This window comes from Eublepharis macularius, chromosome 11 (assembly GCF_028583425.1).
Source record: "Eublepharis macularius isolate TG4126 chromosome 11, MPM_Emac_v1.0, whole genome shotgun sequence".
In the NCBI taxonomy this organism is placed as follows: domain Eukaryota; kingdom Metazoa; phylum Chordata; class Lepidosauria; order Squamata; family Eublepharidae; genus Eublepharis; species Eublepharis macularius.
In genome coordinates, this window is record NC_072800.1 from 53299475 (window position 1) to 53317602 (window position 18128).

The window sequence follows — 18128 nt, forward strand, 5'->3', positions numbered from 1 at the left end:
ATCCACCTGAACATACAATTCACCATGGAGAAAGAAATCGAGGGTAAACTTCCATTTCTAGATACATTGGTCATCCGCAAAGCAAACTTTCAGTTAGGTCACAAGGTCTCCTTGTATTTTCACTATGTTTGGGACTGATTTGGCACAGCTGAGATCCCGTAGCTTCTGTTTTTCAACCAGAAGTGCATCATTGAAGCCTCTGGAGCTCACGCGCACCATTTCACCACATGTTCTGGTGGCTCCTGCCTCACCTCTTCTTTCTTTTCCTGCCTTTCTGCCAAATCAGGGCCACCAAGGTGGCTAACAATTAAAAGCAGATCATAAAACCAATTAAAACCAAAACTAGAATGCATGTAAAAAGAAGCAGTAATTAAAACACAGGGCAGGAAGGAGGGGATCACAGAGGGAATGCCAGATGGAACAAAAAATCTTCACTAGATTGTCATACCTTGGATTAAATCTTATTGACAATGTCTGTTATTTCTAACAGATGACACTGAATGGAAGGAAAATGTCAGGGTGGTTGCTCTATAATATTTGGAAACACTGGGACTGTACATTCTACATTATTTTTATTACTCTTGTAGCTCAATATAAAAAAAGAGTTGATACTTAAAAGAATGAAGGGATAAGGAAACTTGGATTAAATAATACAGATGGGAAGAAATCAGTAGTCCTTAATCCGTTCCAAAAAAACACAAACTGAATTGCTTCCATCCATCCCTAGGATACGTGTTGGCTTAAAGCAAGGGAGTTAAGCAAAAGGCTTCACAAAGGAAGTGATCTTTAAGGAAAAGGTCTGAAAAGAAATAACACTCCATAGGTGCTTAGAGAATGAACACCAAAATCAGACAAGGTGTTTCAAGGATATTGGGGTTGATGCTATGGAAGTACCCAACCTGATGCTTTGGAGTCTTGTAAGCTACTTAGCAACTAACATTGTGTGGGGTATAATGTTTAAATACATACTGCATCTTTATCCTGCTCAACCTCCAAAGAGCTGAGGGTCATGGACAATACATAGTTATCTTCTCCTTCATTTTACCTCATAACAATCATATGAGGAAGGTTGGACAAAGAGAGTAACTGGCCCAAAGTTACCCAATGAGATATCTGACTGAGTGGGAATTTGAACCTGGGACACCTCAGTCCCAATCCAGTATTCTATGCATTACACCACACAGACTTTCTAATAAAGTCATCATCATCCAACGAGAACTACTATTAGATTCAGTCCTCTTAGCAGAACCTTTCAGCCAGCAGGTAATTTTAGGGGATGTAGTAAAATTAGCACTATACTACATCAGATCTACAAGATATTGGGGGCGGGGGGCGGGCGGGGAGAGCAAAGGACATTTACAATGCAATACATTCACAGTGAAATCCTAAGAAGAGCTACTCCAGTCTAAGCTCATTGATTTCAATGGGCTTAGACTAGAGTAACTATGCTTAGGATTTCATTGTCAGTATGGTTAACTCTTTAATAAGTGTGGTTTGAACTGTAGCCTTAATGGTAAAGACTGGAAAAAACAATGTTATAAAAGGTTTAATTTTTTACAGATTTATTAATCCAAATTGCAATTGATTGATTCATACACATTGCAATATAATAGTTGTCCCTTTAAGTTATGGCTACTAGCAAAGGAAGAGATATTCTACATCTTCACACAGTATCTTTAAAGGCTGCAGAAAAGAGGTGAAGTCCTGTTCTGGAGACGCCATTTTCAAACTCTAAGGTTTATCAAAAGAAAAGAATTTAGGGAAGGCAAAGGTAATGGGATTAACGTCAGCAAATAAAGTGGTGTGTATTTTGGTTCCACTGAACATAAGAACTATGGGGTTAAGCCAAAAATAAGGCCATGGTGTTGTATCCCAATATAGGGCTTTGTGGGTGTCTCTCATATAAGAGGACAAGAAACAAAGAAAAATGGTGCCATGACCATTTGGGTAAGCCAGTTACAGTGTATACCTGATGATGTTGCTCCATATAACACAGTACCATAATTTTGCTGTGGTTGGTGAATTTTCACCAGAAAGGTCGACATTGGAGGAGTTATGCATATGTGACATACTTGCACTGAATGCAGAAGTCGACTGAGATGTTATCTAAAAATAGACCTTGAATGTCCCTTGTCATCATCATCAACCTGTATATTCTGTTCTTTCTGACAGGGTATTTCAATTTGGTCTTCTTTCTCTGTTCAAACAGGAGAGAACTATACCCTCAGGACATCTCATTTTAGCCCAAAGTGGTGGAGATAAAAGGCTTGTCACATCTACTATCAACACACAATCTCATTGCCCCTCGACAAGCAGTTATCATGTTGTTCTGGCAGCAGGAAGGAATCTGTGGTTTTTCTTCACCATTACTCTCCTTTAGTTAAACAACTAGAAATAACTCAAAAATGACAGAATGCTCTGTCTATAAATAATCATTCCGGTGTAGAGTTATATTAGGAGGTAACTCAGATGGCATGATAACGCCTAACTGACTAATCTTAGACCTGAAATGCCATAAGATATAAATAAACTCAGCTAAGAATAACTGACCCAGAGGAGTCGGCCTGCTCCATAGAAAACTGTGCTTTAGATCAGCATCCAGTACAGAATAATTTATGTCACGTTATTATTCCATCAAACTGTTTTAGAAGAGAATAACATACTGCACGAAAAGGCATTTTTTTAATTAAAAAAATTCAATTCAATATTACTACAAGGTGGAGCATCATATTTAAGTAGTTTAAATTAATATGATGTAGATTTACATGACGGACAAACCTCGTGCATTTATATGTATATGCTCTACAATATAACACTCCACCCCCGCCAAGAATGTATTAATGTTTTTATAAGAACTAAGTGATTTCCCTTATTACAGAATTTGCTTTCTAATCCTGTGCAACACTCAGGAAAAAGATATTTAATGGATAAAAGAAACTGTTTAATCTCAAAGGGTAATGCTCAGTAACAACTTTTTCTTATCTCATATTTCCTCATAGCAGTCCTGTAAAGTAGGATACTATTTCTGCATTCCACTTTTACAGATAGCAAAGCAAGGCTGCATTTCTATTATAATGACACAAAACACTGTATAAGCTTTCAAGCTCATCAGAACTCTTCATCAGGCTAGAAATTACAAGACCATGGAAGAGTTCTGATGAGCTTGAAAACCTGCATAATGCTGTGTGTCATTTTGGTTAGCCCTAATAAAAGGTATAACATGGATTTTGTTTCTCGTTCTGAATTTGGTGCAGACAAATACAGCTGTTTACCACTTTTTTCTGCATTTGTACATATAGTTATAGGTTTTTAGCTCCACTTATGTGTGCATAAGCCCACTGGACAGAGGTGTCTGGTAACTTTAAGGTAGGAAGAAATCCCTTCCCTTACCAAAGCAGCATAGTGATTCCTATTCACATGGATTGACTATGCTGAAAAGGGCCACTGAGGCTAGCAAACCAATAGGAAAAACCCCATCTGGCCTAAACTGGATAATTTCCTAGGAGTGCAGAATGCCCTGAGAAAAGAAATCTAAACTATACGTTACATTTTCTAATGAGTTCTACATGTTCCCCAGATCTGATTCACTTTCCCTGCAGTTTTTATATCAGCGACATTGTGAAGGCAGAGAGAACCACTGCACAGCATTTTATATCAGTAATATTCCATGTGGCTTCTAACTGAAAAAAGGAATTAAATGATGCTCATTCATAAATGTGATTTCTCAGTTTAAAGTGAGATTATTTTAATCTAGGAATATCTATGATGGTGGCATATATGAGCATACACTGGATAAAAAAGCTAATCAGTAGCAGAGTCTATGGCCCATAATACATAAGAAAATTATGTCCTGTGGACCACATATTTAAGGATAAAGCACTGATGTTCTAATGGTGTGCTGGAGATGCCTTCTAAGTAGAGTTCTGGTTGGTGCTAATGGAACCTCATATGCGTGAAAAAGGCAGCTCTTCTCTCCACCATAGAATGCCATATAGTGATACCGAATACATGACATTATGGCATCACATTTCCTTCCTCTGATCCATTTCATTGACTGTTTGTACAGCAACAGTGAAAGTCACATCAAAAGCTCTATCTGACTTGAGACCAGCATACCTGAAGGCAGTCTCAAGCCAGCATACCTGGCTTGGACAGCCTACCCTTAAGGACACCCTTAAAGCACCAAAACTCTAGAACAGGGGTCCTCAAACTACGGCCCGCGGGCCACATGCGGCCCGCCGAGGACATCTATCCGGCCCGCCGGGTGTTTTTGCCACCACTGCCTGTCCTGCTTAGCAGCCGACTCGTCCCGGGCCCGCAGTGCGCATGTGTGGAATGTGCACCGCACTCTCCGACTCCCCTCCTTCTCTCTGTCTCTCGACTCCTCCTCTCAGTCTCGAGTGTGATCTTTTTTTTGCGGTTAAGGGGGGCTTTTTTTTCTGAAGTTAGGAGGTCTTTTTTTTGCAGATAGGGGGCACCTTTTTTAAGTTAGGAGAGCCTTTTTTGAAGTTAGGAGAGCCTTTTTTAAAAGTTGGTTAGTTGGTTGGGGGTGGTTTCTAGGGGGGTTGCATCACAGTGATAACGCAAATAGTCGGCGCTCAGTGCTAATGCAAATTGTCAGCGCTCAGAGGTAATGCAAATGGTCAGCGCTCAGAGGTAATGCAAATAGTCAGCGCTCAGTGGTAATGATAATTGTAAGTGCTCAGTGTTAATGCAAATGGTCAGCGCTCAGTATTAATGCAAATTGTCAGCAGTCAGTATTATCGCAAATGGTCAGCGGTCAGTGTTAATGCAAATGGTCAGTGCTCAGTGTTATCGCATGGGGGGCCCCAAACTGGTAATCTGCCTAGGGCCCCATGGGAACTTAATCCGGCTCTGCAGACAGCCGAGGAGTAGGAAACCCAATTTAATTGACAGTAAGTGCATTTATATTCTGATTGCTATTCAGTTGTGTATGATGTTGTATGACTGTTGTGTGCTGTGTAAGCCCCGGTTCACACTGTTGCAATCTCTGAACAGTGCAAGTTCAGCCATATGCTTGTATGGCTGAACTCGCATTAGATTCGGAAGAAAAAATATGGAACCGGATATTGACCATCTCATTAGCCAAAAGCAGGCCCATAGTTCCCATTGAAATACTAGTAAGTTTGTTGATTTAACTTTACTTGTTCTTCATTTTAAATATTGTATTTGTCCCCATTTTGTTTTTTTACTTCAAAATAAAATATGTGCAGTGTGCATAGGAATTTGTTCATAGTTTTTTTTTAAACTATAGTCCGGCCCTCCAACGGTCTGAGGGTCAGTGAACTGGCCCCCTGTTTAAAAAGTTTGAGGACCCCTGCTCTAGAACTCTCTCACCAGGGAAACTCTACATGCATTAATTATAACTGAAGCAGTTCAGATAAGTATTCACATGTCAGGCCAGATGCAGTTGAATCCAAAGGTGCCCTGAGGAATGTCCCTGTCACAGACAGTCGTGTGAACTGGAAGGAGATTTTCATTATCAGGAATATTCCTTCAGTGGATGGAAGGTTCCTCCAGGGGAACACTTTGGGAACCAGCTCATAGTCCATGCAGGTTTTATTTTTGCTTTTTACACAGAAGTGATCCTAGTGCCTAGGTCTACTGCTGTATAAGCAAGTGGCAACTGTGGCTACGTGTGTCATTTATTAGCTTCAAATTGTCAACCAGCTGCAGCCTTTTCTGGACAGAAAAGACCTGGCCTCTCTGGCGCATGCCCTGGCAACTTCTAGAATTGAATTATTACAATACAGTGTATATGGAATCGCCCTTGAAAAGTGATCCAAAACTTCAGTTGGTACAGAATGTTGTAGCCAGGATGTTGACTGGAGTGGGTCATGGGAACCATATTACTCCATCTATATTGGCTCCCAAATTGTTTCTGACCCCTGTTCAAGGTGTTGGACATTTAAAGCCTGATATGGCTTTGGACCTGTATTCTGAAAGACCACCTACTCCCATACAAACCCACCCAACTGCTAAAATCATCTTCCAAGGCCCTGCTTCTAATGTCCCTACCTTCTGAGATTAGGTGGATGACAGCGCGAGAGAGGACCTTTTCAGTAGAGATGGGCACAAACCGGAAAAAAAATGAACCATGTGGTTCGTGGTTCATCGCATTTCACAAACCATGAACTTTCATGAACCTGCCCCGGTTCACAAACTGGTTCGTTTGGTTCGTGAAAATGTCACATCCAGGTCAGCAAATCGTCACTTCCGAGTCAGCAGAAGGCCACTTCCAGGCAAGCAGAAGGCCAATTCCAGGTCAGCAGAAGGTCTGCAGGAAGTCCATCCCCTGTTGCCTAGGAAACTAATTGATTGGCGCCAGGCTGTCTGCAGAGATGAACCAAAAAATGAACCAAATGAACCAGCCTAAAGTTTGTTGCGGTTCGTCAGAAATGGGCTCTGACAAACCGCTGGCTCACAAACCGTCCCAGTTCATCACAAACTTTGGTTCGTATTTCGGTTCATGCCCATCTCTACTTTTCAGCCATGACACCAGAACCATGTCTGTTGCCTTCTGTCACTGTCTTCCACCAGCGGCTGAAGACTTGTTTTGTTTTGCATAGCATTTCCTCAGTAATAGCTCCATCCTGCTCTGTTTTAGTTACTCTTTTGTATATTTTAATTCTGCTTTTAATTTTAAAATTATGTTTTCATAATATTTTATTTGAACTGTTAGCTGCCTTGGTGTCCCTCATTGGGCAGAAAGGGGACATACAAATTTTTAAAAAAGTAAAATCATAAATAATAATACAGTGTATTTCTACATGCAAAGCAAACTTCCCTCCCGCCATAGCCTATTTATTGTTCTTGAAGGCAATATTCTGTAACATATTTACAGATATAATTGCTCAGGGAAAACGTTCAACAAAAACAATGATACCACAGATGTTCTCACAAAACCAAAGCCTTACATATTTATTTACAAACAGGACATGTTGTGCCTATTATACCCATCTGTGAAAATCTGTCAGGTGAAAAATACAGATTTCCAAAAAATAGGGGGAAAGATTATGCACATATTAACCACAATCCTGATGTCTGTATAGTTAACTGCACATGCCCACATACACAGGACTGTCCCTGATGCAGAAATATCAACCTTCATACGAGTTATTTGTTTGCTGGACTTGCACAATGTGACATGTTAATAACTGTTCATGGGGAGAAACCCTGAGAATATGTACATTCTTGGAATCTCAGGACCACAGCCATTATGAATGCATAAGCTCTCAGAACCTTTACCAACATCATAACCTTTACCAACACATGTGGCACCTGCTGGTCCCCGCTCAAAGAGGAATTGGAATCATTTGGGAAAATGGAATATAGGGAAGAAAACAGACAGGCAAGTACTTACATTGCAAAAGCAAAACCTCAACAGCATTTGTGGCCTGGCAACAGCATTTGAGCCTGGCAATACCAGCGTGGCAATACCAGCCTGGCAATACCAGGCTCAAACTGCCACGGCAGATCAATGAGGAAAACAGGGACTAAGGTGAATGTGTGGATGCCCTAAACACATAGCATGCACACATGACGCTGCTGCTGATACTGAACGAGATTGTCTATAAAGGTCAGCAATATCTACTCTAATTGGCAGCAGCTCTTCAGGGTTTCAAGTTGACGTCTTTTGCATCACCTTCTGCCTGATACTTTTAATGGGAGATTCTGGGGACTAGACCTGGAACATTCTGCATGCAAAGTAGATGTTCTGACACTGAGCATTGGCCCCACTCTCTGGTAGGGGGAGACCCATAAAGACCACATTCCCCAAATGGAAAACAAAGGGCTGGCCAGTAGATCATGCCTTTTAAAAATTAAAATAAAACACACACTTAAAGCAACTCCGTATTTTTTCTCTCTCCTTCACACTATATACAGATACAGCGCACTGATGAGATAACACTTTGTGGCACCTGCTTGCCATTCCCATCACAAACATATTATTTGCCTTCTGAATATAACTTGGGAAACCTATAAAGGAGTCTTCAATCTGGACAAACTGACTAAAGATATGGGTATGGCATGAGGGGTTCATCCACTTCAGTCACCTGAACTATTTGCTTGGCTGGAACTTTTCTGTAGCACATTCATGCTCTATCAGCACCATGTTGGTTGAATTGTATGAGTTGCTTTGATGCTGCCAACTGGACCAGGGTGTGGGATTAGATGAGCATTCATCTTCTGCCACTGTTATATTTGTTGGAAACCAAAAATCTACGCCCTTGATTATCAATATATGCAGCCCTATTTTCCAACAGTACTTACAACAACAACCACGTCATACTGTTATTTGGCCTTTCCCTTACACAACTAGTCACACTTTTGGAGGTTTTAAAAAATTGTGCATTTGCACAACTGTTCTAAGTCTGCTTATCTATATGTGCCTATGCCCAAGAGTTAAGATCAAGGGAGATCTGGGTGCATGATTACTACCTTTAAGGTGACTACTTTGGGAAACATTTCAAAAAGAATCCAGAATCCTCTCTCCAATAGCTTATTAGGAATTCATTTTGTTATCCCTAAAGTAACAGACATTTGACAAAGTTATTCTGATCCACATTTTTCATACTGGCAAATTTTGCATTACTTTAAAAAAGAGAGATCATAGTAACATCTTTAATAATCTCATATGCTTATTATCATGCACTAGTCTGTAAGGGTCTTTTTTGGCACCTGTCTAAAATGTCCTGTTTATAACCTGACTTTTGGTACCATTCAGTGCATCCCATTCATAATATGCCCCAGAGGGTGAGAGGGAGGCAAACAGAGGAAGCAGTAATTAAGGGAATTCTAGAAGTGCTGTTTCGGATGACAGCAATATTTCATGACCCTCATAGCCTCAGAAACTCCTGTGACAGTTTAGTTTGTGAACAAGTATCAAATGCCTACTAAATCCACATATATGTATATATATATATACATGCATTTGCACTACTTATTTAAGGCTTTGCAATTCAAATAGAATATATTTAAACAGACTGGTCTAAGCTGAGGAATGCTTGCGGTTTATTTAAGGCTTTGCAACTTAAATAGAATCTATTTAGTAAGATTGCATTCACATACGTTCCCTACATTTTTCAGGTTTTTATAGTAGGTAATGAAGATATGCTAGGTTGCAGTCACTGAATAGATATTATCTATTTAGCACTATCAATGCATGCAGCTTTTCATAGATTAACCCACCAACCCAAACAGGTTTCTGACCCAAGGAGCTTACAGACAGTCACTTGGGAAAATGAAAAAATGTTAATTTATTTGGATGTCATCCTGAATATACTGATATTGAAATAAGGCCCTGTGATTCAGGGGAACATTTTTCATAGGAAGCATATTTAGGATCATCGCAGAAGAAAAACTATCATCCATGCATGATATAGTGATGGTTAGGGTAATAGCTTTTTACTAGCCAGATTCATGGGAGTTAAGTTCAATATCAGCCTGACATGCCAAAATTTAGCAGATGAAAGTTTTCCCAGCATAGAGGTAAAAATTATACAGAATAATTTTATGAGCTAAATTTCTGTGCATAAAGCAAACTTAGCTATTTATTTGCCAGTAAATAGCAAGCTATCTTATTCACTATGCTTTCTTGCACAAGAATACATCAAGGTTATATAGGGAGCACACAAATCTTCAAGCTCAAGTTATCTCTGTCCTCATTACAAATCTAGTAGATGGCTTGCCACAGTTTTGAATCAGAAGCAGAAACTAATGGTTGAAAACTGAAGTCAAAAAGGCACAAAAATATGCCAGAGGCCCTGGAAATTCCTTCCAACCTATACTGGGACCTCAAGATGGGATACACATACCAAATCCATAAACTCTATATTGAGCAGTCTGGAGCCATCAGCCCATGTCTGCCTGGGCATCTTCCAAGATAGACAAGGGAAGCGGAAAGCATGCAGCAACCCAGAAACAGCAGGCAAGCATTTTGGCAGTTGCCAGGCAACCCCACATGCTTTCTCCTCTTGCTACTTCCACAAGTGGAGCCTGAAGGCTTTTAGAGTATCTGTGTGTGCAGAGCTAGTGGCAAAAGATACCTTAGATATCCTACTTGATCCATGTTTGCTCATTTCCATCCTTTTGCCAGCAACCCAGATAATTTCACTTCTCTACATCTTTAGCGTGCCTTGGTACCCCCTTCCTTCCTGCTACTCCAATCAGCCTGACTCTCATAGGCACCCTTTCTATGCTCACCTCTTTCACAGTACTCTCTTTCTTGGTTCCCTCCTAGTTTGCTCTGCTAATGCCTTTCCCTTTCTTTCTAGTCTATCCTCCTGACTCTCCTTTCACCTTTGAGAGATACAGGCTCTCTTATTATTAAAGGGGGCGCTAGAGAGTCCATAATGGGACAGAGTCCTAAATGTGCTTTTTCATATTCCTGGGTAATTTTAAACTTTACAATACAACAATTTACATATAAATTGACCTTACACTGGAGATCTTTCAAATTAACTTGAGGGTATGTGCTCGCCAAATGCAGGGTCTGTTTCCACTGTAGTAAGAAGCCTTGTGTTGATGGTTATAGTTCTTCCTAGCACAGACTGCAGTAGTCATGTGACTTTTCTGTGCATGTGTGTGTGTGGAACATAGTTTAGTAGATCTCTCACAATATATCTTGATGTGGTCAATCAAAAGCAAAGAGTTAGCCACTTATCCCAAAATCTGTCAGTATATTGAAGATGTCACCTTCTCTTAAGCTGGGAGGATGCATTTTTCACTGTCAAAAATCTATGGCGTCTGTGCAGTTACTCTACTCTAAACTCATGGTCTTAGACTGGAGTAACCCTGCATGAGATTCCATTGTTACAGCAGAGTGCATGCAGAACAGGGAGGGCTAACCTTCCAGTATAAGGACGCCTGTTCATTTAATGAATGTATGTACCATGGCACTTCATCCCATACAAGCATAAAGCACACCTTAGTCGTTTAAAAGGACTTGCAAATAGAACTGTCTATTTACCCTCATTCTTCTTCTCCTCATCTAAACCATAAGAAGCAACAATCTCAGGCTGTGCAGTGATTGATTATTGCCTTCTGTATAGGCAGAGAGGTCTTGTGCCTTTAACTGAGGCACAGTAGTCAGAGAGCAACAGGTATAACTTTCTTCCAGCAGAGATCTGCTAGAAAAACATCAGCTGCGGATTTCTGCTTGCTATGCATTCATTACAGAACTCGGGGTTTTTTAAGAAAAAGAAAAACAAAACTAAGCACAATGTGCATGTCTTGAGTCATGGTTTGAGCCTGCAAAACAAAATAAGACACATCAACTGTCTGAAGCACCCAGCAGTATATCCTGCCTCCTACACTTCTGGTTTAAGGTGCCCATTGAACATCTCCTCAGAAAATACCCATGCTACTCTATGCTTACTTTTACATATAACACAAGAAAGGCAACAGGTGATCAAGTATCAGGTATTTTGAAACCATGTCACCAGGTGCCCTGGAGGTAAGAATGTCACAATAGGCAGGCTGTCAACCAAACCTTTCTTTCCCCTTAAGACCTTTCTTTCCCTTAAGTGCAAGCCACTTGAAGGTATGACTAAGATTATGTAACTGATCAGACATATCAGACAAGCAAGTCTTAGGCAATTAAAAAATGTATGTCATATAGAAAGCACCAGTGTGATCTAAGAAACAACATTATAACCCTGACAGGCCAAACAAAGGCAGTTATTATAGCCTGCATTCCAGACTCTTTACATATTTATCACATTTTTAAATTACCTGACAAAAAAAGCCTGTCTAACTTTCCCAAGCCCAAATCAGTTGCTGTGTTTTTCATAGATCACACAAACAGACATCACAGAAACCAGCAGAGATTCTCAAAACATAGTTTTTGGCAACTCTGTTAACTACATCTTTTAAACACCTGCTCTCTACGCCGTTAAGTGAGTCATCCAATCTAACTTTTATTTGAATGCTTCCAAATATCTTTTAAAGTAACAGGAATGAACAACAAATTGATACAAACAGATGCACTTTACAATAATCTTCAAGACACCATTAAGGCATCCGCAAAAGTTTGTCAGCAGAACTCTTGCATATAGTTCATAACAACAAAAAATTATCTACCAATGCTGTTCATAGCTATTAGCTGTGGTATCCATCCAAATAGTACTCAACACACCACCCCAACTCAATCCTCAGTAAAATACAACAAAGCAATTTTAGATTGCAACCTGGATTCATAACCCTCAGTACATATGCACAGAAGTAAGCCTCGCTGATTTGGATTGATCTTGGTGTGCTGAAAATTGCAGGCGACAGGCTCCCATCCTGTATAACTCTGCACCCCCCACCAGCCATCACAAACATGCAAGAATGGAAATTCACATTACTTCTGCTGCTTGGAAACAGGCTTCGCTGGAAGGGAAAGCAAAACACAAGCCACAAAACAAGAGCAGAAAGATATCTGTCTACGCTAATGGTGTTATGAAGCTGGTCATTGAACAAGAGGCTGAAAGCGAAAGAAAAAACAACAGAGCCCAGCTCTCTTGACAGCAAGTTCTTCATTCGTGACAGATTTTATATCTTTCCTAAACAAGTCAGACAATCTTGAGGCAGAGTCAGTGAAGGATCCCCTTACCTGAGCTGATCCTGCTGTGCATTCTTTGCTGAGCCAGGAGCCGGTCACGTCCCGAAACTCCATCTGAGAAAAGACACGATTCACTCTCGTCAATTGTCTGCAGCATATCCCAATCAGTCGGCACTTCAGCTACATGAAAGATTCATCACCAGACGTTCAGAGGCGTTGGAAACGGCCCTTTCTGCTCCTGCTTCCTCCTCCTTGAGAGGAGGGGATCTTTAAAAATAATACTAATGGCACAAATTACCCAAATGAATTTATGATACTTATATACAATTTTTTTTTTATAAAATGCACCAGTTATGAGAGCAATCCAGTCTGGAAACAGTGCCACCCTACCACAACAAAATAACGATAAATAATATACATATTTTTAAAAGGCATGGTTTATTATGCACCTCTTTGGTTGAGAGAGCTATGTTCTGCAAGCCAAGAGCAGGTGGAAGAAGGATATAGTTCTCCCTCAGGTTATTCTTGGGAGGCCAGTGAGAGAAATAAAACCACTTAAAAACAACAACAAGCAAGCCCAGTTTCTAGGGACTTGAATCCCTGGGGGCTTAAGTTTCAATTACTCTCTGCCCTGGCAAGTGTTTCTGTCTCTCCTCTTTTCTTTCCCTCCCTCAGCAAAGTTGGCGGCAGGCAGTGCGAGCTCATTTGCATACGGATCAACAACAGCCTGGCCCAGAGGCAACAGAAATAGAACAATGGCTGGCCGGAGCCAAAAATAGGTCACGCAGGGCCGGATGATTGGAGCCTGCATGAATGCACTTAAAAATACCTCAGCTAACCCAGCTGGCCAGTCTGTGTCTTTCAAGCAGCAGGTCTCCAGTGTGATCCCTTCAGAAGAGAGTCCCTCAGCCTATTGCCAAAGCCCTGTGTCTGCGTGCGAGTGTGTGTGTGTGTGTGTGTGTGGTTGAGATTATCCAGCTTCCTTACAGTGGATGCCCCCTCCCCCCCTTGAGCAAATCTTTGACAAGAGAGCAAAAGGGGAACAGACCACTGCTGGTTTTAAAATAATAAACTGTGGAAGCTTCTGCTCAGAATGTGGCTTCTGCTTCACCCACGCACAGCAAACCTGGATGTTCTATTTTGGTTGCCCGTTTCTCTGGCTACGCTGCTATTCGTTGGCTGGAGCACCACTGTGTTGCTGGTACCTTTCAGTAGCAGGATCTACAGGCAACAGGAAGTCATCACACTCCAGAAGAGACAGAACACATCCAACAAAGAACGGGACTTGGCTCTTGAAGTGGATTGTTCCCCCTTAATGCCAGCTTTCTAATACAGCACAGCATGTGAACCTGCTGCAAGCTACACTACAAGCACACACACACACACTCCAGCAAAAAGAGAGGAGTAGCTTGAAACAATTTATATTGTGGAGCATTCTAAATATAAAAGGAAGTGTTGACTTAAAATAGCTGCTTTCTGAGTAGCACAGCTATGTTTAAAGGTGCATGCACTTGCATGCCTCGCTCTGCTGATCCTATTTTTGAGAGTTCTTTATTGCTTATGCTGTACGTAAGTATACAAAAACTGAGCAGGGATACCAGACAAGCTAAGCAAATATGCAGGAGCAGGTATGCAAACAGAGGTTTACCACCACGTTGTCATTTGATAAAGCAGTTCACCGTTTAGTCAACAATGCCAACTGAGCCTCCAGTCAGCTTCTGGCATCAGTGATACTCACTCAGTGACTCAGGAGCCACATGAATCAAATTGACAGACTACTTGTGGCTCTTCCCCAATGTGGCACCCTTCTCATGTTCCAGAAAATTGGATAAGAACATTGCTTGGTAGGGTTTGTAGTTGAGGGGTTGTTCCCACCTTAAAACAGCTGCTTCAGGAAGGACTAGAGGATGGGTAAGGTGTGAGCTTCCCTGAGCTGTGGGCCTCATTCCAGAGATGAAAGAGCTTGTCTGCTCCAGCACCCTCCATCCCTTCTCTGCAGCCTTTGGGCCAAGCTACAAGTGACGAATGACACTTGAACGGCAAGTGTATTTCTCTCTGTTCACTTGCCCTCCACTCAATCCACTTGCCGTTCAAGTGTCATTCATCACTTGTAGCTTGGCCCATAGTTTCTCATCCCAGCATCTTGTGGGGGTGTGTGTATGGGGAGTAGGATGGGGTGGGGTGCCAAACAGGGGATACAGTAGTCTTGTGGCTCTTTTGATTGCTGTGTTGTTCTCCACACGCCACAGAGTGGCTCCTAATATGTATACCAACTTACAGCCTAGATTCTTACAAGCATTTTTTTCCGGCTCACCAGGAAAGAATCACAAAGATTCACATCTCTACAAGTGCAACTTTAAGCAGAGTTTTATCCATCAAAGTCCATCAAAGTCAATAGGCTTAGCAGTATAATTCCATTTAGGATGGCACTATGAATCATTCAGCTAAGGAACCAACCCATCTTAGTCACACAACTGTCCAATAAGTTCACCTTGCAGTCTTCCACACTTTAGACCTACTGAGATATATCAACAATAATCAACTGATGAAGAACTGGTGTTGACTTTGAACTGAAGACCAATCCAGTTGCTACATAGAAGTGGCTGGAGGTTCTGCAGAGAAGATGAAATAGTCTGTCTCAAAGGGACCAGGAATCCACCTGTTGAAATGTTCCACAGTAATTTTATCTACACATGGATCTCTGTCTTCTCTTCCTAATATTTTTGTGGCTAGGAATTAAAAAAAAGAAAAGATGGATGAAGCAGGATAAGTAGGATTCAGTGCACCTATGGCATCTCCAGCCAATATATCCCTCCCAGATAACTAGTTTACTCTTTGTTGTGTACCATTTCCATTTGCAGGAAATGTTATTCCTCACCAGTAAAGCAGTACTGTTCATTCCATCACCTCCAGAGACTACCACCTTATTCTGCACATGTGTAGATCACACCTCAAGCCTAATATCCTGCCAACTCCTGGCACTATCTGACATATTTACTGAACTTTCATTTACTGAACTAGCTGGTCCTATTCATATGTGCTAAAGAATGAGGCACTTGAAGAAAGTTTAATTCTTAGAAAGGAACCAGCACCAGGCTAAGAAGCTGTCTTCCTTCCAAGCTTCCAGACAGTCTCACGCATACAACACCATCCTGTATTTGGATATTTCATCCATATATGGAAAAGCGCCTGCTATACTGAAAGAAATGTGTGATAATCAACAGGTCAAAAAAATATACGTAAAAGGAGGAAGCAATTCTTTGCTCTAAGAACTTAGTGTAGCTCCATTCCTATAGGCATTCCACCAAGGAGTGGACAGGCTTGTTTTCCAGGGGTGCTGAACAATTGTTTTAATTGCTGTTAGAACTTTTACATTTTTAATACTATAATTTGAACCTTTGAACTGATCAAGTTTTTACTTGATTAATCATGTGTATTTAACCTATCAACATATATTTGCCTATGAAGAATTGTTTTTTTGATACAGGCAAGTGCCACAGCAGACACACCCCACCTCAAGCATCCCTTACTCTTGGGAAGAGGATGAGATGCCTTTCGGAAGAAGGAATCATTGATGTTTTAAGTACTTGTGTTAAAATTAATTAACAATTTTCAAAAACGACTAAGAGAACATTTTTAACTGATGGAAACATTTTAGATTTATTTATTGAACTGATTGATTAAGGCTAAAATCCTTAGAATATTTACAAGACAGTTACATTGAACATAATTGAATTTGCATCTGAGCTTACATGCTTTGAATTACACTGCAAGAATAGGAGAGCAAAGTATTTTTGTTGATGTAATAACTAGGTTTGCTAACAGGCCAGCACAAGAAAACTCTCTGTTAAAGAGAGAGAACTTAATGTATGAAAATGGGTTGAAGCTCCATAGCATGGTAAATAACATCCCACTAAGCCTTTAATAAAAGGACAGGACGTTGTTCTCCAGGACTGTTGGCAACTCTAGTAGTAACACAGTTTACTACATAATACAGAAAAGAGTAACTATAGAGAAAGTCCAATAAATATTATCATTCAGCAGCACTAACTTCAACTCTACATGAACACTATCAATTTCACCATTGATGTTCTAGAACTATATGCACTTGTCAGACTTGGTTCTTTGAGCTTCTTAAAACTTAAAAGGCAACTGTACAACTATGATTAATTTAACTTTAAAAAATTCAGCACCCCAGATTAAATTAATTTCTAGTTCCCCCATATCATTATATATTAATTTTTAGTCGTTCCCCCCGGTATCGATATATATCCATTCATTTTAGTAACATCAAGGTATTGGACGTGTCACCATGTCCTTTCACTACATTCAAGCAGTCCATGATCTCTGTATCCCTGTGTGGGGAAATGACATACAGTCTTGTCTGTAACTGAACATAGTTCATTGGAACATGCTCCTGCTGGGGTTACCAGCCTCCAAGTGGGGGCTGGAGATCTCCCAGAGTTACAACTGATCTCTAGCCAACAGAGACGAGTTCCCTGGAGAACAAGACTGCTTTGGTGGGTGGACTCAAATGCCATGATATATTGCCGAGGTCCCTCCCCTCCTCAAACCCCATGCTCTCTAGGCTCCACCTCCAAATCTCCAGTTATTTCCCAAGCATGAATTGGCAACCCATACACCTCATCAAAAGAAAAAGCAACAACATGGTGGTGCTCCTGTATCACTCACATTCATATAAGTGGGATTCATGCAGGAGAACTTCTCTGTAGGCTGTGCTTTAGAACTGTACAAAAGTCAGATAAACTAGCAGAGGGGAAGCTTTCTTTGTTTATTTGTTTGATGGATGATATAACCCATCCTGACAAAAAGGCTTTGGTAACAATCTATCTACTGAAACAAAAACTGAGTCATCAAATAATGACCGGCTTGAAACCTTTGCTATGACACTCCCTCTACCCAATCCTCTGGCCGGCTAATACTTTAGATATTGCCATTTGGTAGCCATCCTTCAAGAGCAAGCACAGCAGCTAGCCCTTCTCAAGGGCCAAGATAAACAGTATGGAGCGAAACTATTCGAGGCACAGATCTTTAGGTGGTGGTAGACGGTTCATGCCCATGCATGGCCCAGACAAGACATACATGCCTGCACATGGGAGTAGAGGGGAGGGGGTATTGATGAGACTCAAAAGATAAGAATTTGATAAATATTCTATAGATATGGAGTGTAAACTCATACACTAACAATCCTTGCTCCAAATATTTGATTTTTAGTCATTCTCCAGGCTCAAATATATATGTAGAAGTGATCAAAAATATTTTGTACAAGAACCCAATACATGGTTTCAAAACCAATTGCAACATGGCTTTTTTTCAGTGGAGGAAAAAAAGATGACTTTCAAGTGATATTCAAACCTTCTCCATTCATCCATGAAGCTTACTGGGTGGCCTTGGGCAATCCATCACCTTTTCCTGCTTAACACACATTTATCGTGAGGCTAAAAAAAGAAAAGGCAGTACTGCAACCTGCCCAGTGTTCTTGAGATACAGCAAGGAAGAAATATAAGACACTGAAATCACAAAACATTCAACTGACAGA

The 18128-nt window shown here is 40.7% G+C and overlaps 1 protein-coding gene across 1 annotated transcript in view; it reads right to left on the reverse strand.

The window, feature by feature from the left end:
• HDAC9 (histone deacetylase 9) overlaps nucleotides 1-18128 on the reverse strand; it is a 572443-nt gene that overhangs the window by 396624 nt on the left and 157691 nt on the right. The window contains exon 2 of the mRNA XM_054990743.1: nucleotides 12620-12682. Within this exon, the coding sequence (XP_054846718.1) occupies nucleotides 12620-12682 (63 nt within the window). The remainder of the gene's footprint in view (nucleotides 1-12619; nucleotides 12683-18128) is intronic.